Source organism: Cinclus cinclus, chromosome 2 (genome assembly GCF_963662255.1).
Source record: "Cinclus cinclus chromosome 2, bCinCin1.1, whole genome shotgun sequence".
Lineage (NCBI taxonomy): Eukaryota > Metazoa > Chordata > Aves > Passeriformes > Cinclidae > Cinclus > Cinclus cinclus.
In genome coordinates, this window is record NC_085047.1 from 85,196,596 (window position 1) to 85,212,626 (window position 16,031).

Sequence of the window (16,031 nt, forward strand, 5' to 3'; positions counted from 1 at the left end):
TCTAAATCGTCTACATAAATATTTTAATATATATATATACACACATACATACAGTAGCATGTTAAATTTTGCTTAAGACAGGTCACTCTACAGCCTCCTTAATTAACTCCTTTAATTTCCATTTTATATTATTTTTCTAGATTGATTCCCTTACAGGCCTTGGAGTGGTTAAAGTAGAATGTGGATCACAATTTTCTGTGGCCCTTACCAAATCTGGAGCTGTGTATACATGGTAAGTATTCTGTACTTGTTATTTCAGCAGTGTTAGACGTCACGTTGTCTGTAGCAGATCAGTGTTGCACTTCCTTCATTGTTTTGATCTTCTCTTTCAAAAAGTTTTTGAGTTCCTGAGTCTTGATTAGTAATAAAATCTCCCACTTTGGGGAACATTTTCTAGTGCCATGAATGAAAAATCCAAGTATTTTGTCTTGGAAACCTAAGCACAGGGTTGTCATTCCAGACACTGACCACTGCAAGATGCAGAATTTCCAGGGAGGTCAGTAGAATTATAAGCATGAAGTGTCATGGAGGGCAGAAGATGATAGCATAAACAACGGTCTCATGTATCATCAAAACTGTGTCTAGCTGGTGGCTGTAGTCTGAGAATTTGATTTTAGAAATCATTGTTTTAATCTTCCTTACACCATTCCAAGTTTTGTTGTTTAAACTGCTGGGCTGAAATGTTTAAAAAGACTTAGCAAAATACCTTCCCAACTTCTCTCAGCAGCCTTGTTTGTATGACATTTGGGTATCCTTAAACTGTATGAAGTTCCAGTCTCTGAGATCAGTAAATACACTGTGTTTGCCATGAATGCTTCTGATACTTGACTCCTTTAAGAGTTAAAAATAAAGACCACCCTCTGGAAGAGTGATAAAAGGAGCTACCCAGATTAATAGGGAAGATTGTATTGGAGGTGTAAGAATCTGTACTGAGTCAGCAGAATCACATCCATACAAAGTAGTGATGATTCATGTTGAATGTTTGGAGAATATTTTGGTATTGGGCTTTATAAGTACCTCTACAGGTCAAATGTCAGAAATAACCTGTCATTACATTTTTTCCACAGGTAAAACACAGTTTTTAATTAAAATGTTTACTTCTCTGTGCAGGGGCAAGGGAGATTATCATCGCTTAGGCCATGGATCTGATGACCATGTTAGAAGACCACGACAAGTGCAGGGGCTGCAAGGAAAGAAAGTTATTGCAATTGCTACAGGGTCTTTGCACTGTGTTTGCTGCACTGAAGATGGTATAAAAATCAAATAATTTCCTTAGTTCTTAGCACTGAATTTGAAAAAATTGAAACTATCTTGTAGTCAACTTTTGGTAGGCTGTCCTTGCTAAAAATGCTGGTTCACTGTGTGCATGGACATATTTTGTATTTGCAGATGTTGCATATTTCTTGAGCATCAAGCATGACATTGATTTAAAGCGATCACATAAAACTAAATTAATGAAAATCAAAGAACTCAAATTGCATAAGCACTGATGAAAGAAAAATACAGAGCTCTGAAGGTGATTATAGAATGGTCCAGCAGTAGCATTGAATGGACTTGGCTTTTTTTTTGCAGGGTCTTGTGAGTTTGTTGAAATTTGCTAAATGAAGCCCTACACAAACAATATTGCTTCTTGCATAGCAGGTTGAGATAGTGAATGTTCTTTGTAGCAGATTCACTGCCACAATTAACAAGTCTTCACAGTAACTGAGTGTTTTATAGGTGCTAGTGAAATACAGATGCCGAAAATGAATGTAATGAATATAGCTGCAGAAAATGGTTACTCAGGAATGAGGTTGTTTCTTTAAAACTATTTCCTAATTATCTTGCAACAGCAAGCACCTGTTTTAATATCTTGTCTAGTAATACAGCTTATTGTAGGAGTTTTGTCTTGCACAAAATATTAAGCCTTTTAAATTATTTTTTTTCATATTGGCTTTGCTTCTGCTGTGAAACTGTCAAATACAGGCTGTTCCTGATGTTCTGTTACAGAGTATGGTGCTCTACCCTCTCCTGCTATTCTGGAGCAGAACTTTCAGTTATACCAACTATGAGGAAAGAAATGTATCTTATGCTAGCTGCTCTATAGAGACTGTGGACCTGACTGTGTCAGTCAAGATTTATCAGCACTAGATAGTGGATTTCAGGATGGCCATCAATCACAGAAATCTTGCTTACAGCCCAAGGCCTTATCTGGTTAAATAACTGATAATTTTGTAAAAAGGCAAAAAGGATGTGTATTTGCCTCAGGATAATAAACTACTATTATTGGTTTAGGGGAAGTGTACACATGGGGAGATAATGATGAAGGGCAGCTTGGAGATGGAACAACTAATGCCATCCAAAGACCACGACTGGTTGCAGCACTTCAGGGAAAAAAGATCAACAGAGTAGCCTGTGGCTCAGCACATACTTTGGCTTGGTCAACCAGTAAACCTGCTAATGCTGGCAAGCTGCCTACACAGGTAATGTTTTTGGCCTAGTGAATTTAGATTTTAAACATACTCAGTGTGCTTATTGCTGACCTTTCAGTAGATGTATTTCCTTTCCAAATCCCTGCATAAGCTCAGTGTGCTTTGGTTGACTTCAGGTTAGAGCCAGTTACTTTGTTTTACTTATGTATTTCCAAAGGATTCTCTTTGTCTGAGCTGAAAAAGCCTCTTCATTCGCTTTTTAATCCACATGCAGAACAGTAACTCAGTTTGAATATTGGCAGGAATTTAATTCTGCCTTGCAGCTATGGAAATGTTATGCCTTTCAAGGGAGTTCTTCATTGCTTGCTTAATATTGAGAAGACTTGTTTTTTGAATATTCTGTATTTCAGCTATGCCTGGAAGTAGTGATGACAGGACATAAAATGTATTTGTTTATGGCTAAATTGTAAAATATGGAACAGCACTTGTATTCTAGTCATCATATTCTTTGCTAAGTTTAGAGGGATACTATTAGTATCTTTTATAAACAACTGAACGCTGTGTATGAAGTTTTGACTGTGTGAATAAGCAAGTTTCTGAATTTCTAATACAAGTTTAACTGCAAAAAAAGATTGTTGTTCTCTTGAATACAATAAAGTGTATAATAATTCTAATTTACATTTGGATGTCATTGCCCTTTCATAGGTTCCTATGGAGTACAATCACCTGCAGGAAATTCCCATCATTTCATTAAGAAACAGGCTTCTGCTCCTGCATCACATTTCAGAACTCTTCTGTCCTTGCATTCCAATGTTTGATCTTGAAGGAAGACTTGATGAAACTGGCCAGGGACCCTCAATTGGGTTTGACACATTACGGGGAATCCTGATATCACAGGGAAAGGTATTTTATCAAAATGTTTCTAAGGGAGAGATTTGTAACCATAACAGAGGTGCTGTTTAAGTTGTTTCTGAAGAAAAAAGAGCTGTTTATCTCAATTTGTTCTGTAAGTTGCGTATCAATATTTGTAACCTGATGATGCAAACTTCTTTCTTTTTGTTCTTTCTACAGTGTTTGTCTCAGTTCTCCATCGTAGTGCTTTTGTGTGTTGATCCTGAAAATAACTTTATGCTGTAAATCTTCACCTTGTAGTATAGCTGAATTCATCAGGTGATACACTAGTTAATGCAAAGCTCTGTGCAGGTACAAACTTGTTTTAGAGTGAGCTAAAAGTGAAAATAGAATGCCTAGGAGTTCAGTCTCAAGTGGTAGTGAAAGGGCATTTTTGGAGTTTAGTCAGTAATAAGAAAATATAGATAACTGTAATGCTTCAAAGCTGCAACACTTACTCAAAACTTCAGATATGATAAGCCATAAAAACATTATTTGCCTTCAGTATAATCATCAGTTTTGTGTCTGAATTTTCTCACTGTCACAGTGATTTGTCTAACTGAAGAAGAAGACATGATACAAACAGACAGAATCTGCTGGGAGATATCTTTGAAAAGAAAATTGATTAAGTTTCCCCCTGCAGTGCTGCTCTGTGTCCTTAAATAAGACAACATGGCTGTCACTAGAGTTCTTAGCATCTGTTGTCTCAGGATCTCTTTCTCTAGACTCCAGTAAAATTGTGTGGTAGAACAACCAAGCTGTATACATACTTCACAGACCAAAGGAAGTCATCAAAACCTAAACTAGAAAGGAAATCCTTGCTGTTTCATTCATGAGACTTTTATTTGTTAATGCTATTAATTCTGAGTCCTTACATACATAATGTTACATATAAGAATATGTATGCAGGAGGCATATTCAACCTAATTTCCTTGAGTCTGCAGAATGGTTACAGAAAGGCTTCAGACATAAGATAAAATGGGATAACAGGCATAAATACATCAGAAGCATTCTTGAGGCATCAGAGGTTTTGATGCCATATTCATATCTAGGCATTTAAATCAATCTTACCTTCAGAGATTTTAAAGACTTCAAAATCTGCTTAATCTTGCTTGAAATTGACTGTAAAATTATATCCAAGTATTTAGTAAGGGAGCTTCGGATACTTGAATTTGCTGTTAAAAATATATATATTTGTTGTTTATTTATTGCTGTCCATAGCAAGATATCATCATCTTTGGCTTTTTTGATTGTCATTCTCTGATGTTAATTACCCTCTATATACTTATATTTTTCTGGTATAAACTAATTTATACTTGTACTCAGCACTACATTGGTTGCTTAATAGTTGTATCTGGGTGCAGTGCAAGCTTTCAAGCCATGTTTTTAAGTGATACAGATGGGACTTTCTTCTTTATTTTTTTAGTATCCCCACTGTTTCAGACATGAAACACATCAGTTTCTCAAATAACATGATTGTTGACTTACATCTTGCACCATCTTATTTAGGTGCTTTTTTATTTCCTGTGTTGAACTGTGTGTTTATCTGCAAAATAGGTGCAGGGTTCTTACTTGATTTCAGGTTTTGCCATTATCTGTTTTTTGTTTTGTGGGTTTTTGTTTGTTTTTTTATTTTTTTATTTTTAGGAGGCAGCTTTCAGAAAAGTTGTGCAAGCTACCATGGTGAGAGATCGTCAGCATGGGCCAGTCGTGGAGCTCAACAGGATACAGGTATCTTCAGCTGAAGTTCTGATTCACCCTCTCTATGTTTATCCCACAGTGCTGTGTTGGTCAAAGCCCTTTGGTTCAGCTGTTAGGTATCTGAATGTTAAAGAGTTGAATTTTTATCAGAGAAATAAACAGTAAAGAAGTGAATGCAGTTTCAGTATTCTTTTCAGTGTGTTTTTATCCATACTGCAAGTGTTTGAGGAGCAGGTGACACTTTTTAAATGTTAAGTGAATTATTTAGACTCTTAAGGAGCAAAGTATGTCCTGCTTTATAAAGGACTGCCTTTGCAGAACTCACTACATTAGGTAGTTTAAGAGAGTAATGATTCTGATGCTTTTCTTACCTTTCCAAATGCTCAGCTGAATGAAGGGGAAAAAAAAAGGCAAGCAAAGAAAGCTCTTGAATAATTAAAATTCAGGATTATAAACTCTTGTCCTTTGCTGGTCATCACATGTAGTCATATTAATTGCAGAAGTCTTTGATACAAAAAGGCTTTTTTTCTTTATCACTGATGTTAGAGAATGTAATGTTGTGCCCTAGGCCAGATATGCCTTTTTGCCATAGATTCTTCTGTAACACAGGATAGTAAAACACTGTTTTCATTTAAATGGACTGCAGCCTGATCTTAGAATCCTCATGTATTTCTTTCCTGTTGTGGTGGGTTCTAGTGTTTTTTCCCTTAATATTGCAAAACCATTGTCATTTGTGAGGTCAGAGTGGAGAAATGGTGAAAATTTCAACTTATTTTCTCTTAGTGAATAGAAATACATCCTGTTTTTGCTGGACCCTGTTTCTACTTCTTTGAAATTTTCTGTGGGCATTTAAAATTTCTAGTGCTAATGTTCTGTGACTGTGTTGTTCTAGTTTATTAGAATCATAGAATAGCTAAGTTTTTACTTACTGAGTCCAACTGTATTATTTGGGAAGCTGAAGAGAGTACCAGAGATTTTAAAATTTCTCTTTAAGTGTGTGAATTCAGAAAGTCCAATAAATACTACTGGTGTTTTAAGCAGGAGACTAGTGATGAGTAGGTTTTGGGATAGTTTCCTAGTGTTCTCTTTCATTAATTGATACAGGCTTTCTCTTGTATTTCAGTTTGTTATTTAGATCAGTCTTGAACCTTAGAAAAGAACTGGCAGCTTCTCTTCTTCCTAGCTTCTGGGGGAAATAAAATATTGTTATAACTAACTGTAAAGTTAGCCAAGTGAAGACTAGAAAAGGTCATGTTCATAATGTGGCCTTGATTACACACTACCAAATAATGGCTTACAATTCCTTGAGTTAGCTTTTGCTCAGAATGAAAATGTGGATTCTGAAACTGTTTGATCCTTTATAATATTTAGTTGAAGATTCAAGGCTGCTTTATGTAGTCTCAGAAGAGCTAAATGTCAGTATTAAAAATTATCATCCTTTTTGCAGTTGTAAGTTAAAGTGCAGCTGGGCTTTAAGACCCTTGGTTTTCAGAAGACTATTCTTGTAGTTTATAGATTATACGGTGCAATCAGTTCACTTCATCTTCCTTGGTGTAAAAAAAAAAAAAAGATGAGTTTTTAAGTTTTTAATTTAAGCTTGTTTTCCTGGTATTAACTTGTCTTTTACAATACTTCCTTGGCATCCCTTGCTGTTTAGTGGCTTCTTTGGAAGTACCAGAACTGAACATAACAGCAGTGTAAACCCAAGCAAAGCAACTCTCCCTTATCCTGGGGTCCAGTGTGATGGGAACCAGATTCCTTTAGAGTAGATCACATTGACCTTACATACTTCTTGGCCCTGGGTCTTTTCTGTGTGGAGAACCTTTTAATGGTGGGACATGGTAGTTTTCTGTATTTTTTCTGCTCAGGGTATGTGAAAAACAATGTGATGGCTGTACTGTAACTCAACTAAGTGCCAGCCTGGTGTTTCCATAGCATAAAATGGAGTGTAGATTGTTTTTATGCTTTGAGCTGTAGCATGAAGGCAAGCTTGGGTGCACAGAAACAGTATGGGATGCTGTTGGAGGACTGCATAGGGCAGAAAAAAACAAATTGCATGCAGGTTTATCAATAGTATTTTTCAGGTATAGTCATTAAGTAAAATGTTTCAAAACAGCACCTGGGCTCTGTTCTAGAAAGGTAATATAAATGGTGAAAAACTAAGCCAGAAGTGAACTAAAAGTTAATTGACTAGACGGGGTTCCAGTGCTCAGGTTTTCTTACTGACCCTCTTACTTGCAGATCAGATTTTCCAAGTGTTTAAGTTGTGATGTAGTTCATGCAGTGTCAAACGGACACTGTGTTTTGACCTGTAAATAGATACTTTCATAATGCTGTTCAAACACATCTTTGCACAGCAGTTGAATTTCTTCCTTTTCAGAAGGAAGTGAATTTCAGTTATTAAGGAGAATGTCTACTTTGATGAATGTAATATGGCAAAGATTCTCCTGGTTTAATGTTCTTTGCACTCAAGGAAGGAATGTGATGTGTATGGCTATATATCAAGTACCACTTTGACTAGTTTCTTCCTCTTTACAAGGACTCCTTATGAAATGTGGGTTATAGGAATCTCACTAACATGATGAGTGAAAACAATCTGATCTTAAAGTAGGTGCAGCATATGAATTAATGATTTTTTCTTTGAGTTTCATTTCAAATTAAATAACATGCCTCCTTTCTGGTTATTGTCTTCTCCCTTATCAAATGTACTTTCAAAGAACATTCATTTCATGATGGCCTTCCTTTTCCTACACTGATCAGGCAAAGGTTTTTTTGTCTGCTTGTGTAGAAAAGTCTTTACTCTTCATCTTTTTATACTCTTAATTATTCTGTAGCATTTAAGTTTGAGCATAGAAAACTGAAACTCAGAGTACAAGTGAGAACTGTGTCTGCTTTTTAGAATTGTTACAGCAATACTTCTCTAGCTTTTCTGGTGATTCTGTGACACATCTTTGAATTGTTTGTTTTCTTCATAGGTCTGTCTTAACTATATATTTCTCTTGCTTATCTGTTTCCAACTTAGAAGCTGTCATCTTTTTATAACCCTTTTTTGTTAGTGTCTGAGTGCATGGCTTTATGTACTAGATTTCTCCTAGCTTCTGGGAGAGAGTTCTTCTGGGTTGAGGAGCGTTTCATAGGATGGCCAGTATTTTTCAAGCTGCTTAAGACTAATACAAAGTTTCTCAGTTTAAAACTTCTTGGGAATACAAATTTTGCAGAAATCCACTGAATTAAAACCAGCTTGTGTTGATAGAGAACATTTTGCACATGAGGAGGATTCTGGGTGTCACAGCCTTTCATTAAAACCTGAAAGAAATCTGGTGGTTGTTTTATTCATAGCCATCAGAAATACACAGCATGAGAACAACTGGATTCTGAGATGCACTGTAGCTTGTAGTGTGACTAAGTATAGTGGGGTATTGGCTAAGTTTTGCCTGTTTCTGAATGAACAGCCTCACAGATATTGGTGATCTCTGTGCATGTAGGAGTCCATTTGCAGTCAGGACAGGTTGACAAGATAAATTGTAGAACACCAAGCAGGAAAAAAAAAATGCCTTGTGTTCTTCAGCTCTCTGTTCACTTTCCACTTCTTTCCTCTCCATACTGGTGAAATATTTTTTGTGTTCTTACCCTCTTTGTGTGCATCTCTTGCAGCAAAATCCACGGGAATTTACTTGCATGCCAATCTTAGGGATGTCCATCAAATATTAAAATACACTTTTCCTGTAAGAGCCCAAGAACACAATACTTGTGTATCTATATACACTTTCATGAATATAAGAATATACATCTATATGTATATTATATGTATTATATTGTGTATCTATATACACATTCATGAATATAAGACTAACACATACTCAGTTTTCTGGCCAGCAGCACTGAGCAATCTGTCTCATGTATGAAAAATGTACCCAGATTTGTCAGTTGAATCTGTGAGTAGAAATAGAATGAATTGACTAAATGGACTGAAAACAGAAAAACTGAATTAGGCAAGTCATCAGCTGCTTTTTTAGAAACAAGAGAAGTCTTTATCATCAGATTTCATCTTTGCTGTCCCTCTGTCTTTCCATTTTCCTTTAAAGATGAAGAGATATAGTGTTGATTAGTGATAGATGAACAAAGAGTGCTTGGAAATTAAAGATAAGGTGTTGGTGGTTGGGGGAACTGAAAATTCCTTGTTTATCTGCCCAGTGCTGCCAGTTGAAAAAGTTCTTACAGTGATTTTTATAATGTGCATACTCAATAGGTAAAACGTTCCAGGAGTAAAGGAGGACTGGCTGGACCTGATGGTACAAAGTCAGTGTTTGGACAGATGTGTGCTAAAATGAGTTCCTTTAGCCCTGATAGCCTTCTGCTTCCTCATCGTGTTTGGAAAGTCAAGTTTGTTGGTAAGAAAATTCTGAACATTCCACCCCTTCCTACTTCACACTTACTTTACAGTTCTGTTGGGACTTACTCTTTTGGAGAATCTGAAGGAGGGAAGAAGGTGATCCAGAGAAACAATGTGTGTGTGGGGGGGGTAGAGGAAGGTGCTTAAAATGTTTGGAAGTAAAAAACCTTTTAAAATTATTTTATAAAACCTCTCAAGATTACTGGGAGTGTGTCTGTAATTCTCTTCAGATTCTGGGGCAGCTCTTCTGCTTACTACAGATGTTCTGCAAAACCTAAACCTAATTTTTCAGCTGTCTGAATTGGCAAATAATCCTGGCTAACTGGTGTTACTGGTAGGGTTGTTTTTACAATTCACCTATGACTCTGAGCTTTTTAATGAAAAATATTTTAGATTGAAGAGCCATTCTGTTTATTGTATATGGGCTAAATAAAACATACCTACTTCAAAATGCCACTCATGAAAAAGCAACACTATTCCTTTTCTCTTTTTTGTATGTTATTGTGATTAGCATATGGCACAAAATATTTTTTTGTACTCTGTTAAAGTAGTATTTTTGTCATTGTGATATGTCATATATAATACTTTTTGCCAGGAAGAGGAAACATCCAAATACAGAGCCAGACTTTTAGGATTTTCTTATGAAGGAACACAACACTGTAGCTTTTAGTAAAATTTGCTTACTTAATTATCCCCAGAGAGTAAATACAGTTTGTTTTAATATTTGTTGTTTTTGAAAGAATATTTAAATTTGAGCCTTTTTTCTTCTCCAAGGTGAATCTGTGGATGATTGTGGTGGAGGTTATAGTGAATCAATTGCAGAAATGTGTGAAGAACTTCAGAATGGGCTGACTCCTTTGTTAATTGTGACACCAAATGGAAGAGATGAATCTGGAGCAAACAGAGATTGTTTCCTGTTAAATCCTGCTGCCAAGTCACTCCTGCATATGAACATGTTTCGTTTTCTTGGTAATTCCTTAGCAACTTTGTGACATTCTGTGTGCTTTATGTGTAGTCAGGAAATTGGGAACCTAACAAAGCCAATAAACAAATGTTTAAACTTACAGGTGTACTTTTGGGCATTGCTATCCGGACTGGCAGCCCTCTGAGCCTCAACCTGGCTGAGCCAGTGTGGAAACAGCTTGCAGGAATGAACCTAACAATTGCTGATCTCAGTGAGGTGAGAAAGTTATGTTCCTGGGTAGGATATAGCTTACAAAAGACAAGCAGACTATAGAGTTAACTTCTCAAGTGATTGATCTCCCTGGTTTTGACTTGTATTGATCTCCCTTGTATTTTGACTGGCCTTTTATATTTTGAGCTGCTATACAAGGATAATTTGTACTGACTGTTAAAACTGTAAATTTAAGTTATTCAGAAGTAGTTAAATAATCTATTTGAATTCTAGAGCATTCTCAAATCTTCTCAGGGGTTTGACTAGGCAATCTTTGTGGTTCAATTCCTACTTCCTAGTAGACCTTTCTTGTAGCTCTTACTATCTGTTCTGCCAAGATGCAATAACTGATTTGAGGGCATGTGCCTGCACTGTTTTGAAGTAAAAGGAAATAAGTTTAAACTGTTACTAGCTTGTACTCACATACAATTTCACAAGCTTTCAATTTCTGTTTACCGAGCTCAGTAAATGCGGAGTAAAACTTAGGACTTTCTTATGTAGAAAAGTTCCTTCTCAATATTGTCATGTGGAAATGTACTTCCTATAAAAGCACTGAGTCATTTGCTTGTCCGTGAGGGGATTCCTTTTGTAGCAAACACAGTGCTTTTAAGCTTTAAATAAATTTTTCTTCTGTGATACAGTTTCTTGGCGAATGCCCTCCAAAAGCATTGAAATCTAGAATATGTGCACTCTCCCACATCCAACATAATGAAATTTTATGCCAAGTGCCAAGCCATTTTATGGCTCAAGTTGGATGAATTGTGGTCAGACATTGGTCAAAGCTTTTGGTAGGTGACACATGATGCACTGCTTTTGATACACAAAAGATGCTGTTGTGTAGTGCTAGTAAACTGACTTTAACTTGGATTTCTTACTTCCAAAGGTTGATAAAGATTTTATTCCTGGACTTATGTACATTCGAGACAATGAAGCTACTTCAGAAGAATTTGAAGCTATGAGCCTCCCATTCACTGTGCCTAATGCAAGTGGTCAAGATATTCAGCTGAGTTCCAAGTACACCCATATTACACTGGATAACAGAGCAGAATATGTGAGGCTGGCAATAAACTACAGGTTTGTTGAATAAATCATTAAAATTACTGATACAAATACACATTTTATTTTTAAAAATATATATCACCTTTTAAACAGTATGCTACTTTGGCCTGTTATATATATATGTATATAATTTTAATATTTTCATGTGATTAGTGTTGATTTTCTGATTTCACTTACTGTATCCAAGGAGAAAAATCTTAAACCTAATTTTTAGGAAGCAAAATAAGCAGGCAGGTGTGCCTCTAGAATTGTCCTGACTAAGCAGTTTTAGCAGCCAATTTTACTGGTGGGGAAATGTCCCATGCATCTAATTCTTCCTTTGGGCTAAAGTAATAGGCTTGATCAGTAAATTTCTTGCGAAGAGAGCTTAGATCTGGTACTGCTGCACTGACACCTTTTCATATCATCAACTGCAGTTAAGGGCAGTATCAGCTGAATTTTTACTCCAAGTTGGAATGTACAGACCAAAATGTTCTTTCCTTGGGTGGGACACTGATGCACACCCCTGGGTGCCACAGGCTGAAATCTGCACAGAAATCAGTGGGAAGTAACAGCTCGGTGTTTGAGAAGACTGCCCTTTGGTTGCTTATGTGGGCCTAGTGCCTACTGAAATATATAAATTTAGATAATTTGGATAAGAAACTGGTTTAGGCTTGTTTTATTCAATCAACCATATTCCTCTTCTTTAGAGACTGCTTGAGCATCAGTCTTATATACTTGCTTATTAGTTCATAGTTATAGTGTCTGCCAACAATCATGAATTACAGCCGTAGTTTTTCTTTTTTTTCTGCACCATAAGTAGTTATGAGCCAATACTTTGACCTGTTTCTCACAGTAGAGGGGTTTCATTTGCAGCTGATATTCCTTTGAAGAAATGTCTTTGCTCTCTTGCCAGTCCTGGCTGTCCTCAGAGGACATGAGCATTTCTAAAGCATTTTACAGTTGAAAGGCCTTGTGGAGAAACATTTAAAGGTTAAGTATCAAGTTTTTTAACTAAATGAAGCCTTTGAGAGGGAAAACTAGCACCTGAATAGAATCCATGTGGAAAAGTGGATGCAAAAGACCAAAATTGTCCTGACATCTTTGTTTATTTTGGTGATAACTACCCTGAGGACAGAACTTGAAAGTGATGTGTCTCTGCTCTGGAGGGCTCTGTGAAACATCTCAGAAATTACTTGACAGGGGGGAAAAAAAATAAGCCAAACATAAATCATATGTAGCATCAGAAGCTGCAAAATGTAACTTAACTGTGCTGTCTTAAAAATTAAAAAAAAAAACCCTACTGTCCTCTCAGACATCCTGTTTTAATTTAGACTTTTTTTTTTTTTAACGTACACAACATCTGTCTGGTGCTGAGAATATTTGAAGTTAGAGTTTGAAGATACAGCCACTCTTTCTCCAAGAGTGTATTGCTTCCAAATGGGATATTGGTTTGTTTTTGCCAGGCCTAGCACGCGAATAATACTGGAAATAAAAAACTAAAACACTGGAAGATATCTCCTCTATATTGAGCTTGCTGTGCAATAGGAATTAGTGAAGAAAGTCAAGTATCTTGTATAATGTTTGTTAGTGTTCTTTTGTACATAGCTGAACATTTGATGAGAATGGTTAAAGTTGCTTTGAACATTTGATGAGAATGGTTGAAGTTGCTTTGATAACACAGTAATTGCTGTAAATAATTGCTAGAAATCGCATCCACAGAAACTCCTGAAAATGTTTCTTTACAGGCTTCATGAATTTGATGAACAAGTTGCAGCAGTTCGTGAGGGGATGGCCCGTGTAGTTCCAGTTCCTCTACTTTCACTCTTTACAGGATATGAACTGGAAACAATGGTATCAATTCCTACTTTGTTACTTCTGTCAGATAACTTGGAGTGGGATTATTCACTCATTTATTTTACTAATATGAACCCCACATTAAATGCTGATTACAGTGATTGCTGTGTAGTTGAAAACGTCAGTTCAAGGAAAGACCAGAAAATGTTCAATTGCCCTCTTGGTGTTAGGAAAATTATTTTGACAGAGCTGAGCAGTGATGTAATGAAAAATTTCAGGAAGAAACAAACAAGCAAAATAAAAACAAAAAAAAAAAAAAAAAAACACACATGCCAGTGATCTCATGCCAGTGATCTGTCTAGAAAGTAAATTGGACATACTTGTCCTAAATTCAGGAGTATGAAAAAAGTTCATTGCTGTTGCCTGATGAGAAGATGTATATTTAGTATTATTGTACTAGGAGACTATGCATGGCATTTCAAAGGTCTGAATGCTCAGTTTGTCAGGGTAAAAGCTGATTACGTATTTTAATGGAAGGGAGGGAACAAATCACCTGTAATTGATTTGATCAGACTTGCATAGCCTATCACTGTATTTTATTTTTCAGGTGTGTGGAAGCCCAGATATTCCACTTCATCTCCTGAAATCTGTAGCAACTTACAAAGGCATTGAACCAACTGCTTCCTTGGTACAGTGGTTCTGGGAAGTGATGGAGTCCTTCTCCAATACAGAGCGATCTCTCTTCCTGCGTTTTGTGTGGGGCAGAACAAGGCTGCCCAGGACTATTGCAGACTTTAGGGGGAGGGACTTCGTTATTCAGGTAAGGTGTGTGGGATGGGGAAAGTTGGGGGCATCTTAAATAGCTGGTAGTGGAGAAGTAGCAGTGTGACATAACAAAAGTCTGATTTGAGTAAATGTTCTGCAGCTTTATGTTGTAGATTCTACAGTGCGAAAATTGAATAATATCTGTGACGGTTATATAATGCATAGAATGTTTCTTCTCTTGACTTGGACAAGTGAATATTCCTTTATTTTCCCAGCTATTTGTTTCTGTGAATTTTGATAGTTTTCCACTGTCAGACAGCTGTTTTTTTCTGGCATTTATTTAGCATTTCATGCAGTTTAGTTAATAGATTGCTCCCAATCACATACTCATAATCAAAGCAGCTCATACATGTCTGGTTTTATTTATTTTTATTTATTTATTTTACTTATTTAGTGGAGGGAAAATGGATTTGGCCTCTTCATTGTTCTTTTAAGAAAATGCAGCATCAAAATAAAAAATATAATAAGCTGCTAAAAAAAATTCCCAGTTATTTTGATAATACTTAATTTGTGTTTTGGACAGTGAATCAAAAATCAAAAAAATGTAATGTTTTTTTTTTTTTTTCTATTAACAGGTATTGGATAAATACAACCCTCCAGACCACTTCCTTCCTGAGTCATACACGTGCTTCTTTCTCCTGAAGCTGCCCAGGTATTCCTGTAAGCAGGTCCTGGAGGAGAAACTGAAGTATGCCATTCACTTCTGCAAGTCCATAGACACTGATGACTATGCCCGCATAGCACTGACCGGAGAGCCGGCGGCCGATGACAGTAGTGACGACTCTGATAATGAAGATGCAGATTCTTTTGCTTCAGATTCTACACAGGACTACTTAACAGGCCACTGAAAAGTAATATAAGGAATAGTTGTTAAAAGCACTGAGGCAAAATGACAAAATGACAATGAAGCCGAGGACAGTTCAGGTTTCAGAATAGAGACTATATAGTCGGAGGGATGGTAATCGGAACATGGGGAAAGTGTGTTTGCTACTCACAGTAGGAATTAAGATTACATCTTAATCCATCATCTTAAAATAAATGGCACACTATATGGGCATTTAACATTTATTTTAAGAGCTGAAAAGGGCCCCCCATAATGCTGCACTACATTTAGAACCTTTGTGTTTACTGAAGTGTTGTAAATGTTTATATAAATAAGGTAGTGCAGCATCCAAAAGGGCAGTGAAACCTTTAATTGTGGGTGCAATAGGTTTTTTCATATTAAGTGTTGTGTTCTGTGCATCTTCTTGCTTGTATATTGGAAATACTGTGCAACAATGGAATAGTATTATAAATATTTCAATTAACTTTACTAGAAGTTTGTTAAAAGTTTTTGAACATTGAATAAACATTATTCCTTGAAATTCTTCTATAGATAATTAAAAATGGCCAATAGTTTCACCTCCACCCCTGGTTTGTATATTTTAGCTTATGCATTATTTATCTCCAATTTGATACCTTTCTGTGAACAGCATCATAATTCTTATCATGGAAAGTGTACTGTATATAATTGGTGCCATGTAAATGCAAAAAGTTATAATTTCCCTCTAAATAAAAGTTCTGCCACATTAAGAACCAGGATGTGCTTTTTCATGGTAATGCAGCTCAGACATGGGATGAACATAGAAACAGCTCTGCTAAGAAGTGTTTCTGCTACTTAGAGCTTTTGACCGAACTGCTCCGCCAAGAGTAGGTGCATTGCCAGAGAAATCTTTTGAGCTACACAAGTGAACTTGAGCAAGTCCAAGTAACACATTAATTGTAGTGATTAGGTGGACCTTGTTTATGCAGTTGTTCCTGA

General features: G+C 36.3%; 1 protein-coding gene across 3 annotated transcripts in view; it reads left to right on the plus strand.

The window, feature by feature from the left end:
- The window catches only part of HERC2 (HECT and RLD domain containing E3 ubiquitin protein ligase 2), a 104,775-nt gene extending 88,966 nt beyond the window's left edge, over window positions 1-15,809 (plus strand). For all 3 annotated transcript variants that reach the window (XM_062487855.1, XM_062487856.1, XM_062487857.1), the window contains 12 exons: window positions 141-232; window positions 1,111-1,250; window positions 2,275-2,462; window positions 3,117-3,314; window positions 4,950-5,033; window positions 9,253-9,394; window positions 10,171-10,365; window positions 10,464-10,576; window positions 11,454-11,644; window positions 13,357-13,462; window positions 14,013-14,225; window positions 14,806-15,809. In XM_062487855.1, the coding sequence (XP_062343839.1) occupies window positions 141-232; window positions 1,111-1,250; window positions 2,275-2,462; window positions 3,117-3,314; window positions 4,950-5,033; window positions 9,253-9,394; window positions 10,171-10,365; window positions 10,464-10,576; window positions 11,454-11,644; window positions 13,357-13,462; window positions 14,013-14,225; window positions 14,806-15,078 (1,935 nt within the window). In that variant the 3' untranslated portion in view covers window positions 15,079-15,809. The remainder of the gene's footprint in view (window positions 1-140; window positions 233-1,110; window positions 1,251-2,274; window positions 2,463-3,116; window positions 3,315-4,949; window positions 5,034-9,252; window positions 9,395-10,170; window positions 10,366-10,463; window positions 10,577-11,453; window positions 11,645-13,356; window positions 13,463-14,012; window positions 14,226-14,805) is intronic.
- The last annotated feature ends 222 nt before the right edge of the window (window positions 15,810-16,031 follow it).